This window comes from Camelina sativa, chromosome 3 (genome assembly GCF_000633955.1).
Source record: "Camelina sativa cultivar DH55 chromosome 3, Cs, whole genome shotgun sequence".
Taxonomy (NCBI): domain Eukaryota; kingdom Viridiplantae; phylum Streptophyta; class Magnoliopsida; order Brassicales; family Brassicaceae; genus Camelina; species Camelina sativa.
The window spans coordinates 24,121,157-24,134,837 of NC_025687.1; the positions used below are offsets into that span (position 1 = coordinate 24,121,157).

Sequence of the window (13,681 nt, forward strand, 5' to 3'; positions counted from 1 at the left end):
GGCCCGGACAGCCAAAAGTGCTTGCCACACCTGAGCAGTATTGGGAACGCAAAAAATTAAGAAAGCATATTTATAAAGAACAACTGAGATCACTTCATAAAATGCCAATGACTTTCATTGTTTGGATAGTTTTTTATGCGCCTATGATGATTCAGGCTCTGACTAATAGTCTAGTGAGAAGCTACTTTACTTTATATAAATCAACAGAAGGAAAATTAATACATCAAACCTTAAAAAAAAATTCAATTTGATCGTAGGGAAGATTCATTTACTAAAGTCACCATATCGCAATATTTGATGCTTAGAATACTAAATGACTTGTCATTCACTCAGTGGTTCAACTAACATGGTAACTTAAGAAATAACATACCTCCACATTACGCTTGGATCCCTGAATCCGCTGAGTCCACATATTACGGATTAGAGCTCTCCGTTCTTCAGCAATAGTATTTCCCACAGGCAGCGTATAATATTCAATTACCTATTATCGATACAACAGGAGAAAAAAAACAACAAGAAAAATTCATCATGTAAATGTATACAAAATATGATCAAATAAACATTTAGACTTTTCTCCTGTTTCCCCTTCAAACCTAGGTGGTTAGGGAGGGTATCCAGGAGAAGGGATCATCAATAATTGAGATCTAACCTCCTCTAGTTCTGATAGCTGCTGAACACGAACCATATTGCTGTATGCACGCTCGTAGCTCTCCAAAACCTGTAGAAAGCGCAAATACAGAAAAACAGAGACATTTACAAGTTTTTCAGTCTAAGTGAGCGACTAACAAGGTAACTGTGGTGATCATATGATGCTTCTATAGCAGGAGCCAACGATAACATGCACAAAATGTTGTTTATATAGAGCCCAACATGTAACTAAGAAGTCAAAAATATATCTTCCTACTTCCAACACCCCATGGCGTACTCAAATAAATTTCAAGGACATAATGGAAAAGGATGAGACTAATTACAAATACTCTTCCTGATATACTTTTGTTCCCTTTATTCACAACAAAACTTAATACGAGAATACTGCCAGAAAGGGAAGAAATCCTACCAGCGCTGCAAGTTCTGTGGCGAGACATTTTCTAGCTCTTTCCACATATTCACGAGCCTCGTCGTACTAAAAAGGAAAGAAAAATATCCACAGGCACAGATATGCAGAAATAAGTGTCTGCAAATAGATTATAAGTAAGCCAGATATGATTTAAAGTACAAGGTTTAAGTGTACCTTTGCCCTTCGAACTAACAGAACAGCCCTGAAGAATGTGCCACTACTGCTCCCATCACCACTAGAAGCAGGGCTTGCTAAACCCCGAAGCTTTGTTTCATCGCCATCATCTAACCGAGACACATATTCCGCCATTTGATCCCACTCTCCCATATTCCACGCAGCATTTGCAGCCTAGTATGATTGCAAACAGATATTTATGTAACTATGTAGCTGTATCACCAAATGTAGCATAAGTAGAAGTTACCAACCATTGGTGCCATTTCCAAACGCGCAGATGGCTCAGCAGGACTCCAGTACTCTTTGCAGAGATTGTTGAGTTCTTCCCATCGTGCAAGGGCAGCAAGACATCTCATTTGTCCTACATCGTGGTCAATAATAAGCTATAGACTCAGGACATTTCATGAAAAGGAAAAACGAAGCATCATATCTATGTTCAACTGAAAATGTTAGATTGGAAAAATATGCATTGAGTTTTTGTTCTGCTAACTTGTAAAAATGTCGTGAGCCACAATTCTCTTTGAACTACTAACTGAATATCGACCAGAAATGCCCACATAACTACTTAGAAAAAACATTACAGAAGACAAAAAAAACCCCAGTAAATCCCGCCAATAATGTGGGTGATCACAGACCTAGTGTGGCTTCTAATACAAGATGAGGCTTTGATGTTTGAGATGCTTTCAAAGTGTACGCTTTGAGTGCATCGTCCCACCGCTGCAGCTTCTCATACCTAGAAAAAAACACGTTAGCGCTTTTCAACTGATTAGGATCAAAGAATGCTACCACAATCTTGTTTCCGCGTGCCTATCAAACAGAACCCAAAATAAGCATCATGATTCAGAAATTCATGTTACCATGATTCTTTTAATTGCACATCAAGATGTTGTTGAGCATAGGTTAGTATGCCGACAGCAGCCTATGAAAAAGAATCCCAAACCATCAATAATGACAAATATCAAAGATAGTGAGTGAGATGGGCGAAATAGGATACAAAATACAGTGTACCTCATGCTGGTGTAACTGATTATTTATGTGTATAAGAGCCTCGACAACAGCAACTGGGTTCGCATCCATCCTCCTGGATCGTGGACCTTCAAATTCCATCTCTTTATAATGCAGAGCTTTTGCAAAAACACGACACTACAAAGTAGGAAATTGCACCATTACCAAGAAAATCGGATGAATGCTTGATATGATACTAAAAGAGGTACCAAAGCTAATTTAACTAGGGAATTCATGACGCAAACCTTTTCAGCTAGTGCCCCCAGAAGACGAATATCAATGGGAAGAGGCTTCTCATCATGTTCCATAAACTCTGCCTAAGAAGAGTAATGATATAATCAAGCACAAGTGACAGGAACAAGCAACAGGATCACTCATAAAGGTAGGTTGGTTTTATTCTAAATGTATGATTCTTTATCCAACCTACCATAATATAGGTTAAACGACAGAGTATAAGCAGAATTTTGGATTAATAATAGATTAAATAAAAGTTACATATCATGTTTCCATGAACACTCACAGATTGTTCGATTTATGGTTTTAGCAACAAAAAAAACGTGTTTTACATCCTTCCAGTAGAATGGCTAAGAGGTGACCTAAGAGGTGCAATCACTAACGAAATGGTGACCTAAGCACTTTTTGTTCCAGTCTGGGAAGATGTAGTCAACTCATTACTGAACACTATTGCCTAAGCTAAAACACAAGCACTCAATAAGCACATCCATAGTCCATAACTACAGGAAACAAGTTTGCTGTTCATTATAGCCAGTGACTCAATTAACGGCTGTCCTGTTTAAGTTTTCTTTAAATTTAACGAAGAACATACCAAATTGAGTAGTGTTGCTAAAATCTCTGGAGGGATATTTGGAGATGAAAAGGCCATTTCCAAGCTCCTAACTAACTGCTTTTGGCTAGACTCGTTTAGCTGTGCCCAGCAACTGACAAAGCCAGCAGCAAACAATTCTCTCCCGACAAATGGCTGCAAAACACGATCATTAAAATGCATATTCTTTTACGAGAGGAAAAGAAAGAGTATAGATTAAACACCTGCAACTGAGCAAGTTTTGCGCAAGTTCTTAATGCTGGAGAGGGAGACTCTTTAAGTAATTCAATACTAAAATGTCTCATCCATTCCTCCCAGTCTTCCTTGGTGCTTCGTTGAGAAGCTTCTCCAGCTGTACGCAGTCTACCATCATTAACCTGTTCAACAGATCATCAAAGCCATAAGTGACAATTTTAGCTGTTTCAAAACAAACAAAGACTAAAGAAATTTTACTAGAGGATCATGTTAAATCAAGCATACATATATAGTCCATAGAGAAGAGGAAACATAGGGGGCATCTTTACAAACTCGTTGCAATTGATACCAAAATTTTTACAATGTTAAGAGTATAATTACGACCGCAACTTGATATCGATAACAAAATTTTAACACATCAAGAATACAGAAAAGAGTACCTGATGGTTCCTGTCATTTCCTTCTTCGAAAGGATCGATCTCATTCTCAATTACAGGATCCCTGATAACCTCAACTGGTAGTCGCCTACTTAATTGTTGAGTTGCAGTTGAAGCTACAATCAACGGTTCACGTCTCAGCCAGCGAGCATGAATTTCCCCAAATTCTTTATGCTGCAAAAATGTTGTAAAGTGAGATTTTACAGACAGAAATATACAATAATGAAATTTATACACCTACAGGATAAAAGTTTTTTTTACTGCAAGTGCTATTTTATTTAAAAGATAGTTTAATGCAAAACCCGTAATCGATGCTTCAGCAAAATCTTGTGAATTGATTCAATAAATATGGTGAAGTCCTCTCCAAGTGCATGAGCCAAGCAGCATAGTGCGTCAACAGCATCCTTCCGCAACTCATCATTCTTCCTGCGATTTCAGAAAATACCGCACAAGAAAATTTATACAAACTGAAATCATGAGTAAGTTTCGAAAAATATGATATGAAAATACAACAGAAAACAATTGAGTCACGTTAATAATGGCATAAAAGATTCATAACATAAAGAAATTTACTAACATCTGCGAAGTTCTAAAAAACAAATGCTTATAGCCAGACAAATTTGTAACTTAGCAAAACAACTCATGGAAAACAGATTTGTAATAGTAAGCAATGACGAAATGAAAGCTAATGAGTTGAAAATCCTTTATTGATAATGCATTGCCAACTCTAGGATGCAATGGATTTCTCATTTCAAATCCACTATCCTTAATCGAATGAACCAAATCATTTCAGATAAAATCAGATAGAGACACAATGCCTAAGTTTTAAAGAAGTATTGTCGAAAGACCTTGCGAAAAAGCAAACAATGCACTATTTCCAGGTAGTGAAATCAGCATAACTCACCCATCTAATACCAGCTTCAAGTGATGCACGAGAGCGGAGATATGACCAGTAACCTGAGGATATATACCGATAATTAAAAAGGTGGTGTAAGAAGCTTTTTTTTTTTGGATCAGCATAAGGAAAGAAGATAATAAATAACGCAAAATAAATAAACAAAGCTCCTAAGGTGGTGTAAGAAGCTTTTTTTTTTTGGATCAGCATAAGGAAAGAAGATAATAAATAACGCAAAATAAATAAACAAAGCTCCTAACCTGGACACACGGGATTACTCTTGTCAAAGTTTTGATGGCATCGCGTCTTATAGGTACAGGAGCATCTACTTTAAACAATCGAATAAGGGCAGGAAGGAGTAAATGCATGTGCTCATCAAGAGTTCCTGCACATATGGACTAGGGTCAACCATCAGAGTAGAGTTTGGCCATGATGAAAAAATAGAAATTACAGGAGAGAACAACCTGACTATCAAAAGATACTATACTAAAACAAAGTATGCATATCATAATCAAACTACATATATCATCTTACACTACACAATATGATAGTGTGGAACCTCTTTACCTTCCGATAAAAAAAAATGTATCCATTAATTACTAGAACTCGCATGCCCAAATAATACAAATGACAATGAGGATATGAAACAAGACAAGTATTACTGACCGCCAAACACTTCGAGCGTGTGGAGAATATCAGGAACGTAGATGTAATCATTAAACCGCTCCGCGTCACCTAATACTTGGATGAAACATGGAAGGATGACAGGAAGATAAGTTCTGAATTCATCATTAAGTGCCAAGCAAAGATGTTCCAGTAGATGCAGAACCTGATTATCAATAAGAGAGGCGAAGTACTCTTCATAAGATATATGTCCGTAAATCAATAAGAATAATAGCATACTCTAGGCGCATACAACTTACCGGAAGACCACGAGAGGGGCGGACGGGACCTGGCAAGGTGAAGGATGACCATAGTTCAGAGACTAGTGACAGCAGCTCTGGCAGATACTTGCGTATGTGCTGTAGACAAATAACATACGCTATGAGTTTTCACAAGTCGATCGTATTTTGACCATAACTGAAAATTTTAAGGTGTATATACCTGGCGCACAATGGAAACTAGAGTCCCAAGACCCCATGTAATAAAGTCCTTCAAGTTCTCATCAGATGTTCGAACAGTGTGAAAAAGCTCAGGTAAAACCTTCAAAAACAGAGGTGGACCCAACCCAACAAATTACCAAAACGTAAAACAGAGATAGCATGGATTGAAAAGCTGCCGGAGATACAATATTCTATACAGCTACCTTTGGCAGGTAAGGCACGCATCCCAATCCCATTGACTGACCTCGCAAAAACAAAGAAGTGATAATGTTTTAACTTGTTCGTTGCAATTCCAACACAAGTTTATTCTAAAAACAGTCAAGATGGTTTGTGTTACCTTGAAAATGATCATCAGAGATCTAACAACCCTTTTGTGATAACTAAGAAGTGATGCATCTCTAAGAATTCGCATAAGCGAGTTGATAGCAACCTATGACAACGAGGAAAGTGATATGAGCACAATTCAGACTACAATTGCGATAATTCACACAAATTAAGAACTACCGTTGAGTAATAATCCTCAGATGTAGCAAATGACGGCCGGAGTTCCACAGGTAACTCATCAATTGATGGAATAGGTTGACCTGAATCCCCAGTGCCGCGAGGAACTTCACCATGTGATCCTGATAAACTTTGTTGGTTACGTTTATGCACATGAGGATCCAAAGCGCCCATAATTCCAAGAACCTGTAGATATAACCATGTTTATCACAAAAAAGAACTACTAGAATAGTCTAGAATAAAAATTATTTCTCTAGAAACTACCTTGAGCACTTCTCGTCTGGTAGACCACACTAAGTCACCCTTCAGCAGTTTCAAAAGTAAGCCAAGCAACAATGGGTATTCCTTGTATGGAGTCACAACACACCTACGTTAACAATGAAATGAGAGGCATAAATAACATGCAGGGAGGATTGTAAACTTCTAAACTCCCTTCAATTTGTACATGACAACCATGTCCCAAGCTACTAAATGCAGCATGCAAGTTGATCACCTCACTATTTACGAATGTCTACAACCTCATAAACATGAACTATATATATGATTAGATATCTAGGCAGCATAATGTTCGAGGTACTTGTAAATCAATCCTATTGCATGACAAAGAGAGAATAACAACTCATGACAAGTTCCAACACAGAAAGGTAATATTCTTTCTCTGGGAATACTAAGCCATCTCAGGAAAGACGAACAATAAACCATCACAAAGATCTACTGCGGATGGAAGAACTGGCTTGGGATAATAATTTTATATTTTCTAGATTTCTCACTCCTAGTAATCCAAATGATAAAACATATGACCAATTCTGACATATGATATACATTAACATATAATGATGACAAAGAAAAAAGAAGATATATACATTAACACAGAGCAACAGCTTAAGGATAGCTCAGGTTGCTACCTAGCTAACCAGAAAATATAGAAGCACCGATTATGTCAAAAATTCACTAAATCCAGTATTTCAATCTAGTCAAACCAGGCTTTTGCCAATCAAGATAGTACACAATTTTCTTAATTTACAAGAAAATTAGTATGTTCAAAATAACCTAGTACCATAATCAAATAAAACAAAAAAGGAAGTTTTGAGTCCTAAAAGAAGGAAAATATCTCATACCCTGTACTTTGAACAACTTGACCAAGGGTAGAAACAGCCACCTCACGTTTTGCCACAGCAGCTCCATCCATTAAAGCTTCAACAATCAAAGGCATCAGCTCCGGAATATATTGTCTCATTGCTAAGCCACCCTGAGCAAGCAACGCAAAAGAAAAAAAAAGAAAAAAACCAAGAGGGGAATGTCTTAGCCAAACACAATAAATAACAGGACTAAAAAAATATAAAGTACCAACATTCTGTCAACTTAGATAAAACAAAAAAACAATATTAGATACCGACTACTGACTAGGCCACTGAATTTTGAAATACTCTTAGCCAACACAGATATGAATAGTCAAAATAAGNCACAACATACCTACGTTAACAATGAAATGAGAGGCATAAATAACATGCAGGGAGGATTGTAAACTTCTAAACTCCCTTCATTTTGTACATGACAACCATGTCCCAAGCTACTAAATGCAGCATGCAAGTTGATCACCTCACTATTTACGAATGTCTACAACCTCATAAACATGAACTATATATATGATTAGATATCTAGGCAGCATAATGTTCGAGGTACTTGTAAATCAATCCTATTGCATGACAAAGAGAGAATAACAACTCATGACAAGTTCCAACACAGAAAGGTAATATTCTTTCTCTGGGAATACTAAGCCATCTCAGGAAAGACGAACAATAAACCATCACAAAGATCTACTGCGGATGGAAGAACTGGCTTGGGATAATAATTTTATATTTTCTAGATTTCTCACTCCTAGTAATCCAAATGATAAAACATATGACCAATTCTGACATATGATATACATTAACATATAATGATGACAAAGAAAAAAGAAGATATATACATTAACACAGAGCAACAGCTTAAGGATAGCTCAGGTTGCTACCTAGCTAACCAGAAAATATAGAAGCACCGATTATGTCAAAAATTCACTAAATCCAGTATTTCAATCTAGTCAAACCAGGCTTTTGCCAATCAAGATAGTACACAATTTTCTTAATTTACAAGAAAATTAGTATGTTCAAAATAACCTAGTACCATTATCAAATAAAACAAAAAAGGAAGTTTTAAGTCCTAAAAGAAGGTAAATATCTCATACCCTGTACTTTGAACAACTTGACCAAGGGTAGAAACAGCCACCTCACGTTTTGCTACAGCAGCTCCATCCATTAAAGCTTCAACAATCAAAGGCATCAGCTCCGGAATATATTGTCTCATTGCTAGCCACCCTGAGCAAGCAACGCAAAAAAAAAAAAAAAAAAAAAACCAAGAGGGGAATGTCTTAGCCAAACACAATAAATAACAGGACTAGAAAGAATATAAAGTACCAACATTCTGTCAACTTAGAGAAAAAAAAAAAAAAAACAATATTAGATACCGACTACTGACTAGGCCACTGAATTTTGAAATACTCTTAGCCAACACAGATATGAATAGTCAAAATAATGACTGCAACTTTATCGCGCAGCCAAAACACAGTTATGTTTGGATCGGCACTTAATGTAGAAACTAAACCTTACCAAAATTATATATCAACTTACCACTCTTGCAAGATCCCCAACAGTTACGAGAACTCCAGTGACAATATTATTGTTAGCATTCACTCCAGTTCCTTCACTAAGTCTTGCAACAAGTGCCTAGAAAACAAGAGTTACAACCCCCGTGAACAACAATAATAATAAATAATCATACTATTTAAGAAGTGAAGAGAAAATAAACCTTTTGGACAGGAGCTACATATGGAAGTATAAGTCGTTCACAATTTCGAACTAAACACCCAAGGAGTTTCGCACTCTCTTCTCTGCACTTGTTATCTGCACTGCTGACATTACAATTGAAGTCAATGCAACAGATACTTATTAATCGGAAACGAATCTTATTATATGAACTAAAGAAAGTTGTTGTTACCTCAGCTCAAGGTAGGTTAACAGCTGTATAAGATGGCGACGAAGTGCTGGAAGTACGTATGCTGGATTTTTTTCAGATAACCTCCCAGCAACTGAGATGGCATATTCTCGGACATCAAGGTCCTGTTGAACAAAGATATTGTAATATATGAGTTGAAATGGCTAATGCAGTAGCCAGGTGGAGTGAAGCATAAGCCAAGTATTCTATCAGGTTGACAGGGGTGTCACAAGGATGCATTTCGTGCATCCACCAACAAAAGGCATTCATTCCATCCACAAATCATCCAATTAAAATATCTCAACTGCACTTTTGCAGTATAACTTAAGTAACACTGTTTTCTGGCACAATAGAAGCCAATTAGTAGACCAAAAATCTAGCTACATCTTCGTAACCAAAATTTCTGTAATAGGTACTAATCTCATGAACCCACGAAATCGAATTACAAAAGGCAATATAATTACAAGTCATCCGTCATTCACCCAAGAGAGACAGATTAAAAGATCCGAAAGAGAATAGAATTGCAATATGCCATATGAGGTGCTACTTTATTCAAACAAATAACATGTACATACCTCATCATTTAAGGAAGCAAAAATGGCAGTCAAACTATCAGCCTGTGCTAAATAATCATCAAAACATTGGTTGCCATATAAAGCAACGAAGATAGACTTGCGAACAGTTACATCAGCATCCGCAACAGCTGTCCTGAGAAGCTTTTCCACAATCTGCAGAACCCAAACATCATTTCTCAGGTAAGCAGAAAATTGGAACCGCTACAAGTATTGCAATTACAAATGTCATCACGAAGCAGACTTAACATACTGGAGTTCAGACTTGGAAAAGAATAAAAACAAAATCTGTTGTAATGAGAAAAGGCCAAATTAAAGACAAGCAATAAGAAAAAGTGTAATGGGTTTTCAGTATTCATATAACACCTCTTCCACAAGGCGCCTTCGTCTCCCCCCTGCTCGTGTTGACCTGCTTGAGCCAAATTGTGTGACACCAGATAAAGAATTTGCAATTAGTCTGCAACAGCACAAAGCAGCATCTTTTCTTGTGGCTGCATCCTTATCATCCAAATAAACAAGAACTGACTCCCGAGCAAATTCAAGAAGATCATGCCCCTGCAGAAATCAGAGGTTTAGATACAATATATAAATCATATTCTTTCGAAAATGTTATCAGCAAAGAGCGGCGACCTTGAAATTGAAACGAGCAAGAGTCTGCAGGGCTAGTTGAACTTGCGCTGAACAACTAGGGTCAGCAGACTGTGGTGCCATGCCCACTGTACTACCTCGGACAACAGGAACAGGAGGCTTTGTTTGAGAATAAGGGGATCTTGAAAGAACCAACGAAATGCAATCTAGAAGCCGATCTTGTACCGTTGGCAGCAAAGAAGGAATGCTGATACCCAAGAATTGTCAGCATTAAAAGTATACACATTACTGCAGGTAATAACAAACTTCTTTTGCTCAACTTTACCTGATGGTTATCTGATCAAGAGCGTCAACAAGTGTAGAAGAGAGACTAGAGGAAAACATAACATCTAAAAGATCTCGAACATGAGTTTCCACTGTGGATCCCATTGCCTTCGCGATGTTACCAACACAAGCCACAGCTTCAAGCAAAGGTCTACCTTTACGTGGGGCAATCTACAGGGGAAAACATAGTCAACAAATCACTTGTCTAGTTCAATTTTCAAAACTTATTAGACCCAAGATGATACTTAATTCAAAAGTATTAAAGCGTACTTTAAAGGGACAAAAAAAATTTTGACTCACCGCATCCCGCAGATGAGACATAATTGTCGGCAAATAGTGGATAAGCTCACCATCCAAAGCACCAGCCATTTCCCCAAGGGCGATGAACCCACTGGCTCGTTCAGCCGGTCTTCTCAACACAGTAAGAATATGATTCATGCATATCTGCAAGAAAGTAATTCATGTCACGTTTCCAGATCAATTTTGGTATTTTGGTTTAGAGAATTTCTCAGTCACTTACCGTTAAATAGTTTGTAACAAAGCGGTCACGAAGAAAGTGAGCAATGCGAGGCAGTAACGAGGTGATGCTAAGGCGAACAAGACGATCACGATGTTCAAGGTATCTGAGGACAATTTCGGCAACTTCTCTATACCTAGACATCATGAACTCACCTGTATTCCTGCAAACCACCTCTAGCATTAAGCCATAAATTCTAACACCAATTCACCAAATATGCCATGAAATCAATCTACTTAACAGAAACCAACACAATTTTCGTCTTCAAGAGCCTTTTGTTCAGATATACCCTTAAAGTAGAGGAATATACATGAATTATCTATCTCTTTAACGATGGAAACTACAGTACAATGACAAACAAACAAAATGAGCATCATGGGGACAAACAAGTTCTTCTACGGAAAATCAAACTTAAGTGTCTGACTAATAGAATGGGATGGTTTTAAAATAGATAATGGCTTCTGCATTTACCTCAACAGCTCGCCAACGGCGAGTAAAGAACCATGAATACTATGAACCGGGGCATTTCTGCCCAACCCATCCTGTGTAGCTTCAAACATTCGATAGTACCTGTAAAAGCCAAATGGAGAGAGGATCAGTTAGCTCAGACATGGAAACTTCTATTGATAGTTTGAAGCATTGCATTGGCAATGATATATTTAAATCCAGTAGAAAGTCTGCAAGTCAGAGAACACAATTCAAATTGACAAAAGCTTCAAGTCCGTTACAAACCTTGAAAGCAAGATAGGGTTCGTTACATTTCCCATCTACTTGATATACATTGAGACTACACTGATCATGTTACATATACTCAAAATGTATCATCATGGGAAGAATATATATTCAAACCTCATCCATTTTTGTGGGGACGGCAGCATAAAAAGCTAATATAAATTGCATTTACACAATAAAATATGCAAAGTAGAACTTAAACGAGGGTGGAACCACATAACAGGATTGAAAATGAAAGTACTGCAGCAACACAAAGAAAAGCCTCGCATAAAAATATCATACCAAATATATTACCAACAGAAAACATTTAAAACACTCGACCATTTTAAAGGAAAACAGAATACAAACCATTGCACTCGCCATCGAGTCTCCCTTTTCTCAATAACACGAAGGCAAGCACGCAACGCCTCAACAGCTCGTTCTCGCACTTGCAACTGGGGATCCCTTAGTGCAACCCAGATAGCATCCACAAATTCAGGGACATGAACATTAAATACAGTAGAAGCATTTTCTGCCATCTCCTGCAATGTTGCAAGAAAATAGCCATATATGTATTAAGCTGCTGGATTGGAAAGTTATCCTCACTATCATTTCAAACATCCATAATCCAATTTATTTGTTCGGAAATTTCTTTCGGAGTAACTAAAAGAAAAAATGACATGTGTTTCTGCAGCTTATCTTAAAGATAGGACAGCTGAAAAATCAGGCTACCTTTAATATTAAAACGGCGGCGAAACGACGATATTCCACCCTGTCTACGCGAAGCCAATCAAAAGCTGTTTTCATCTGTGAAAAAAAGAGAGAAAGAGTTGAGCAACTATGAGCGGAGCCAGTGATAGAAAGGGGAGGAAAACAGCAAATTGAACCTGAAACTCCACTTCATCAGAAGTCATTGCTCCACCTGCCCGAGCAAGGTGGCCCAAAACTTTACTAGCAAGCACCAAGATGTCGGGATCACGCTTCAACTCGAACACGGTCCTCATGTAACCCGCAAACCTAGAAACCTTAGTAGCATTCTCACCAAATCCAATTTCCGTTAACTCATCAATGGCTCTGAGTGCACCCATGTTTTCAGCCACATCCGTGCTCTCAATTAAATTAGAAATCCTATCATATAATTGCTCCATGAACCTGGAGGAAGCTTCACCGCTAAGATCACGAACTGCTTCCTCTACATGTTTCCTAAAGGCTAATGGAGCTCCCTCCTAATACAAAAAACAAAAATCATCGACCAATTCAGAGACCTATCAGAAGTAAAAATTTCGAATTTTGCAAAAACAAGAACAGAGAGAATTAAAAGGAAGAGGATTTATTCTGGGTTTCAACTAAAAGCATCAAAAAGGATAATACTTTACAATATTCTTGATTACCTTAGGATTACCACGGCTGCAAAGGTCAGCGATGACACGGTTGAGAGTGTCAAAGCTTCCGCCGCCAGAAGCGGTGGCTGCGGGGCCACAAAAGCGGTGCGATTGCGATGGGGAAGCCATGGATGCAGGCCGCCCAGCCACAAAAGATTGCGACGAGGTAGACATCGCTGCAGAGCCGGTCCAGCCGCAAAAATCCTCGAAAAACCCTAAATCTGAGACCTTTTTAATTTGGTTCAACAACTCTTGGGGTAGAGAAGCGTATGTACAGAGGAAGAGAGAGGTATCTTCAACACATCATGCGAAGATCGCAGAAGAAGAAAATTGAAGGATTTTTTTTTTTTTTTTTTTTTTTTTTAAA

At 37.8% G+C, this 13,681-nt stretch overlaps 1 protein-coding gene across 1 annotated transcript in view; it reads right to left on the reverse strand.

Annotated features, from left to right (window-relative positions):
• The window catches only part of LOC104777927 (serine/threonine-protein kinase TOR), a 21,902-nt gene extending 8,238 nt beyond the window's left edge, over nucleotides 1–13,664 (reverse strand). Inside the window, 37 exon segments of the mRNA XM_010502256.2 lie at nucleotides 371–481; nucleotides 650–718; nucleotides 1,058–1,123; nucleotides 1,232–1,405; nucleotides 1,483–1,592; nucleotides 1,867–1,964; nucleotides 2,089–2,150; nucleotides 2,240–2,374; nucleotides 2,482–2,553; nucleotides 3,063–3,215; nucleotides 3,284–3,436; nucleotides 3,695–3,865; nucleotides 3,994–4,117; nucleotides 4,596–4,648; nucleotides 4,847–4,971; nucleotides 5,253–5,415; nucleotides 5,510–5,608; nucleotides 5,691–5,789; nucleotides 5,893–5,928; nucleotides 6,027–6,119; nucleotides 6,194–6,376; nucleotides 6,455–6,557; nucleotides 7,309–7,439; nucleotides 8,857–8,952; nucleotides 9,035–9,134; nucleotides 9,224–9,345; nucleotides 9,796–9,948; nucleotides 10,159–10,347; nucleotides 10,423–10,627; nucleotides 10,706–10,875; nucleotides 11,005–11,148; nucleotides 11,225–11,384; nucleotides 11,693–11,791; nucleotides 12,302–12,474; nucleotides 12,665–12,739; nucleotides 12,820–13,158; nucleotides 13,324–13,664. Coding sequence (XP_010500558.1) covers nucleotides 371–481; nucleotides 650–718; nucleotides 1,058–1,123; nucleotides 1,232–1,405; nucleotides 1,483–1,592; nucleotides 1,867–1,964; nucleotides 2,089–2,150; nucleotides 2,240–2,374; nucleotides 2,482–2,553; nucleotides 3,063–3,215; nucleotides 3,284–3,436; nucleotides 3,695–3,865; nucleotides 3,994–4,117; nucleotides 4,596–4,648; nucleotides 4,847–4,971; nucleotides 5,253–5,415; nucleotides 5,510–5,608; nucleotides 5,691–5,789; nucleotides 5,893–5,928; nucleotides 6,027–6,119; nucleotides 6,194–6,376; nucleotides 6,455–6,557; nucleotides 7,309–7,439; nucleotides 8,857–8,952; nucleotides 9,035–9,134; nucleotides 9,224–9,345; nucleotides 9,796–9,948; nucleotides 10,159–10,347; nucleotides 10,423–10,627; nucleotides 10,706–10,875; nucleotides 11,005–11,148; nucleotides 11,225–11,384; nucleotides 11,693–11,791; nucleotides 12,302–12,474; nucleotides 12,665–12,739; nucleotides 12,820–13,158; nucleotides 13,324–13,488 — 4,773 coding nt within the window. The 5' untranslated portion in view covers nucleotides 13,489–13,664.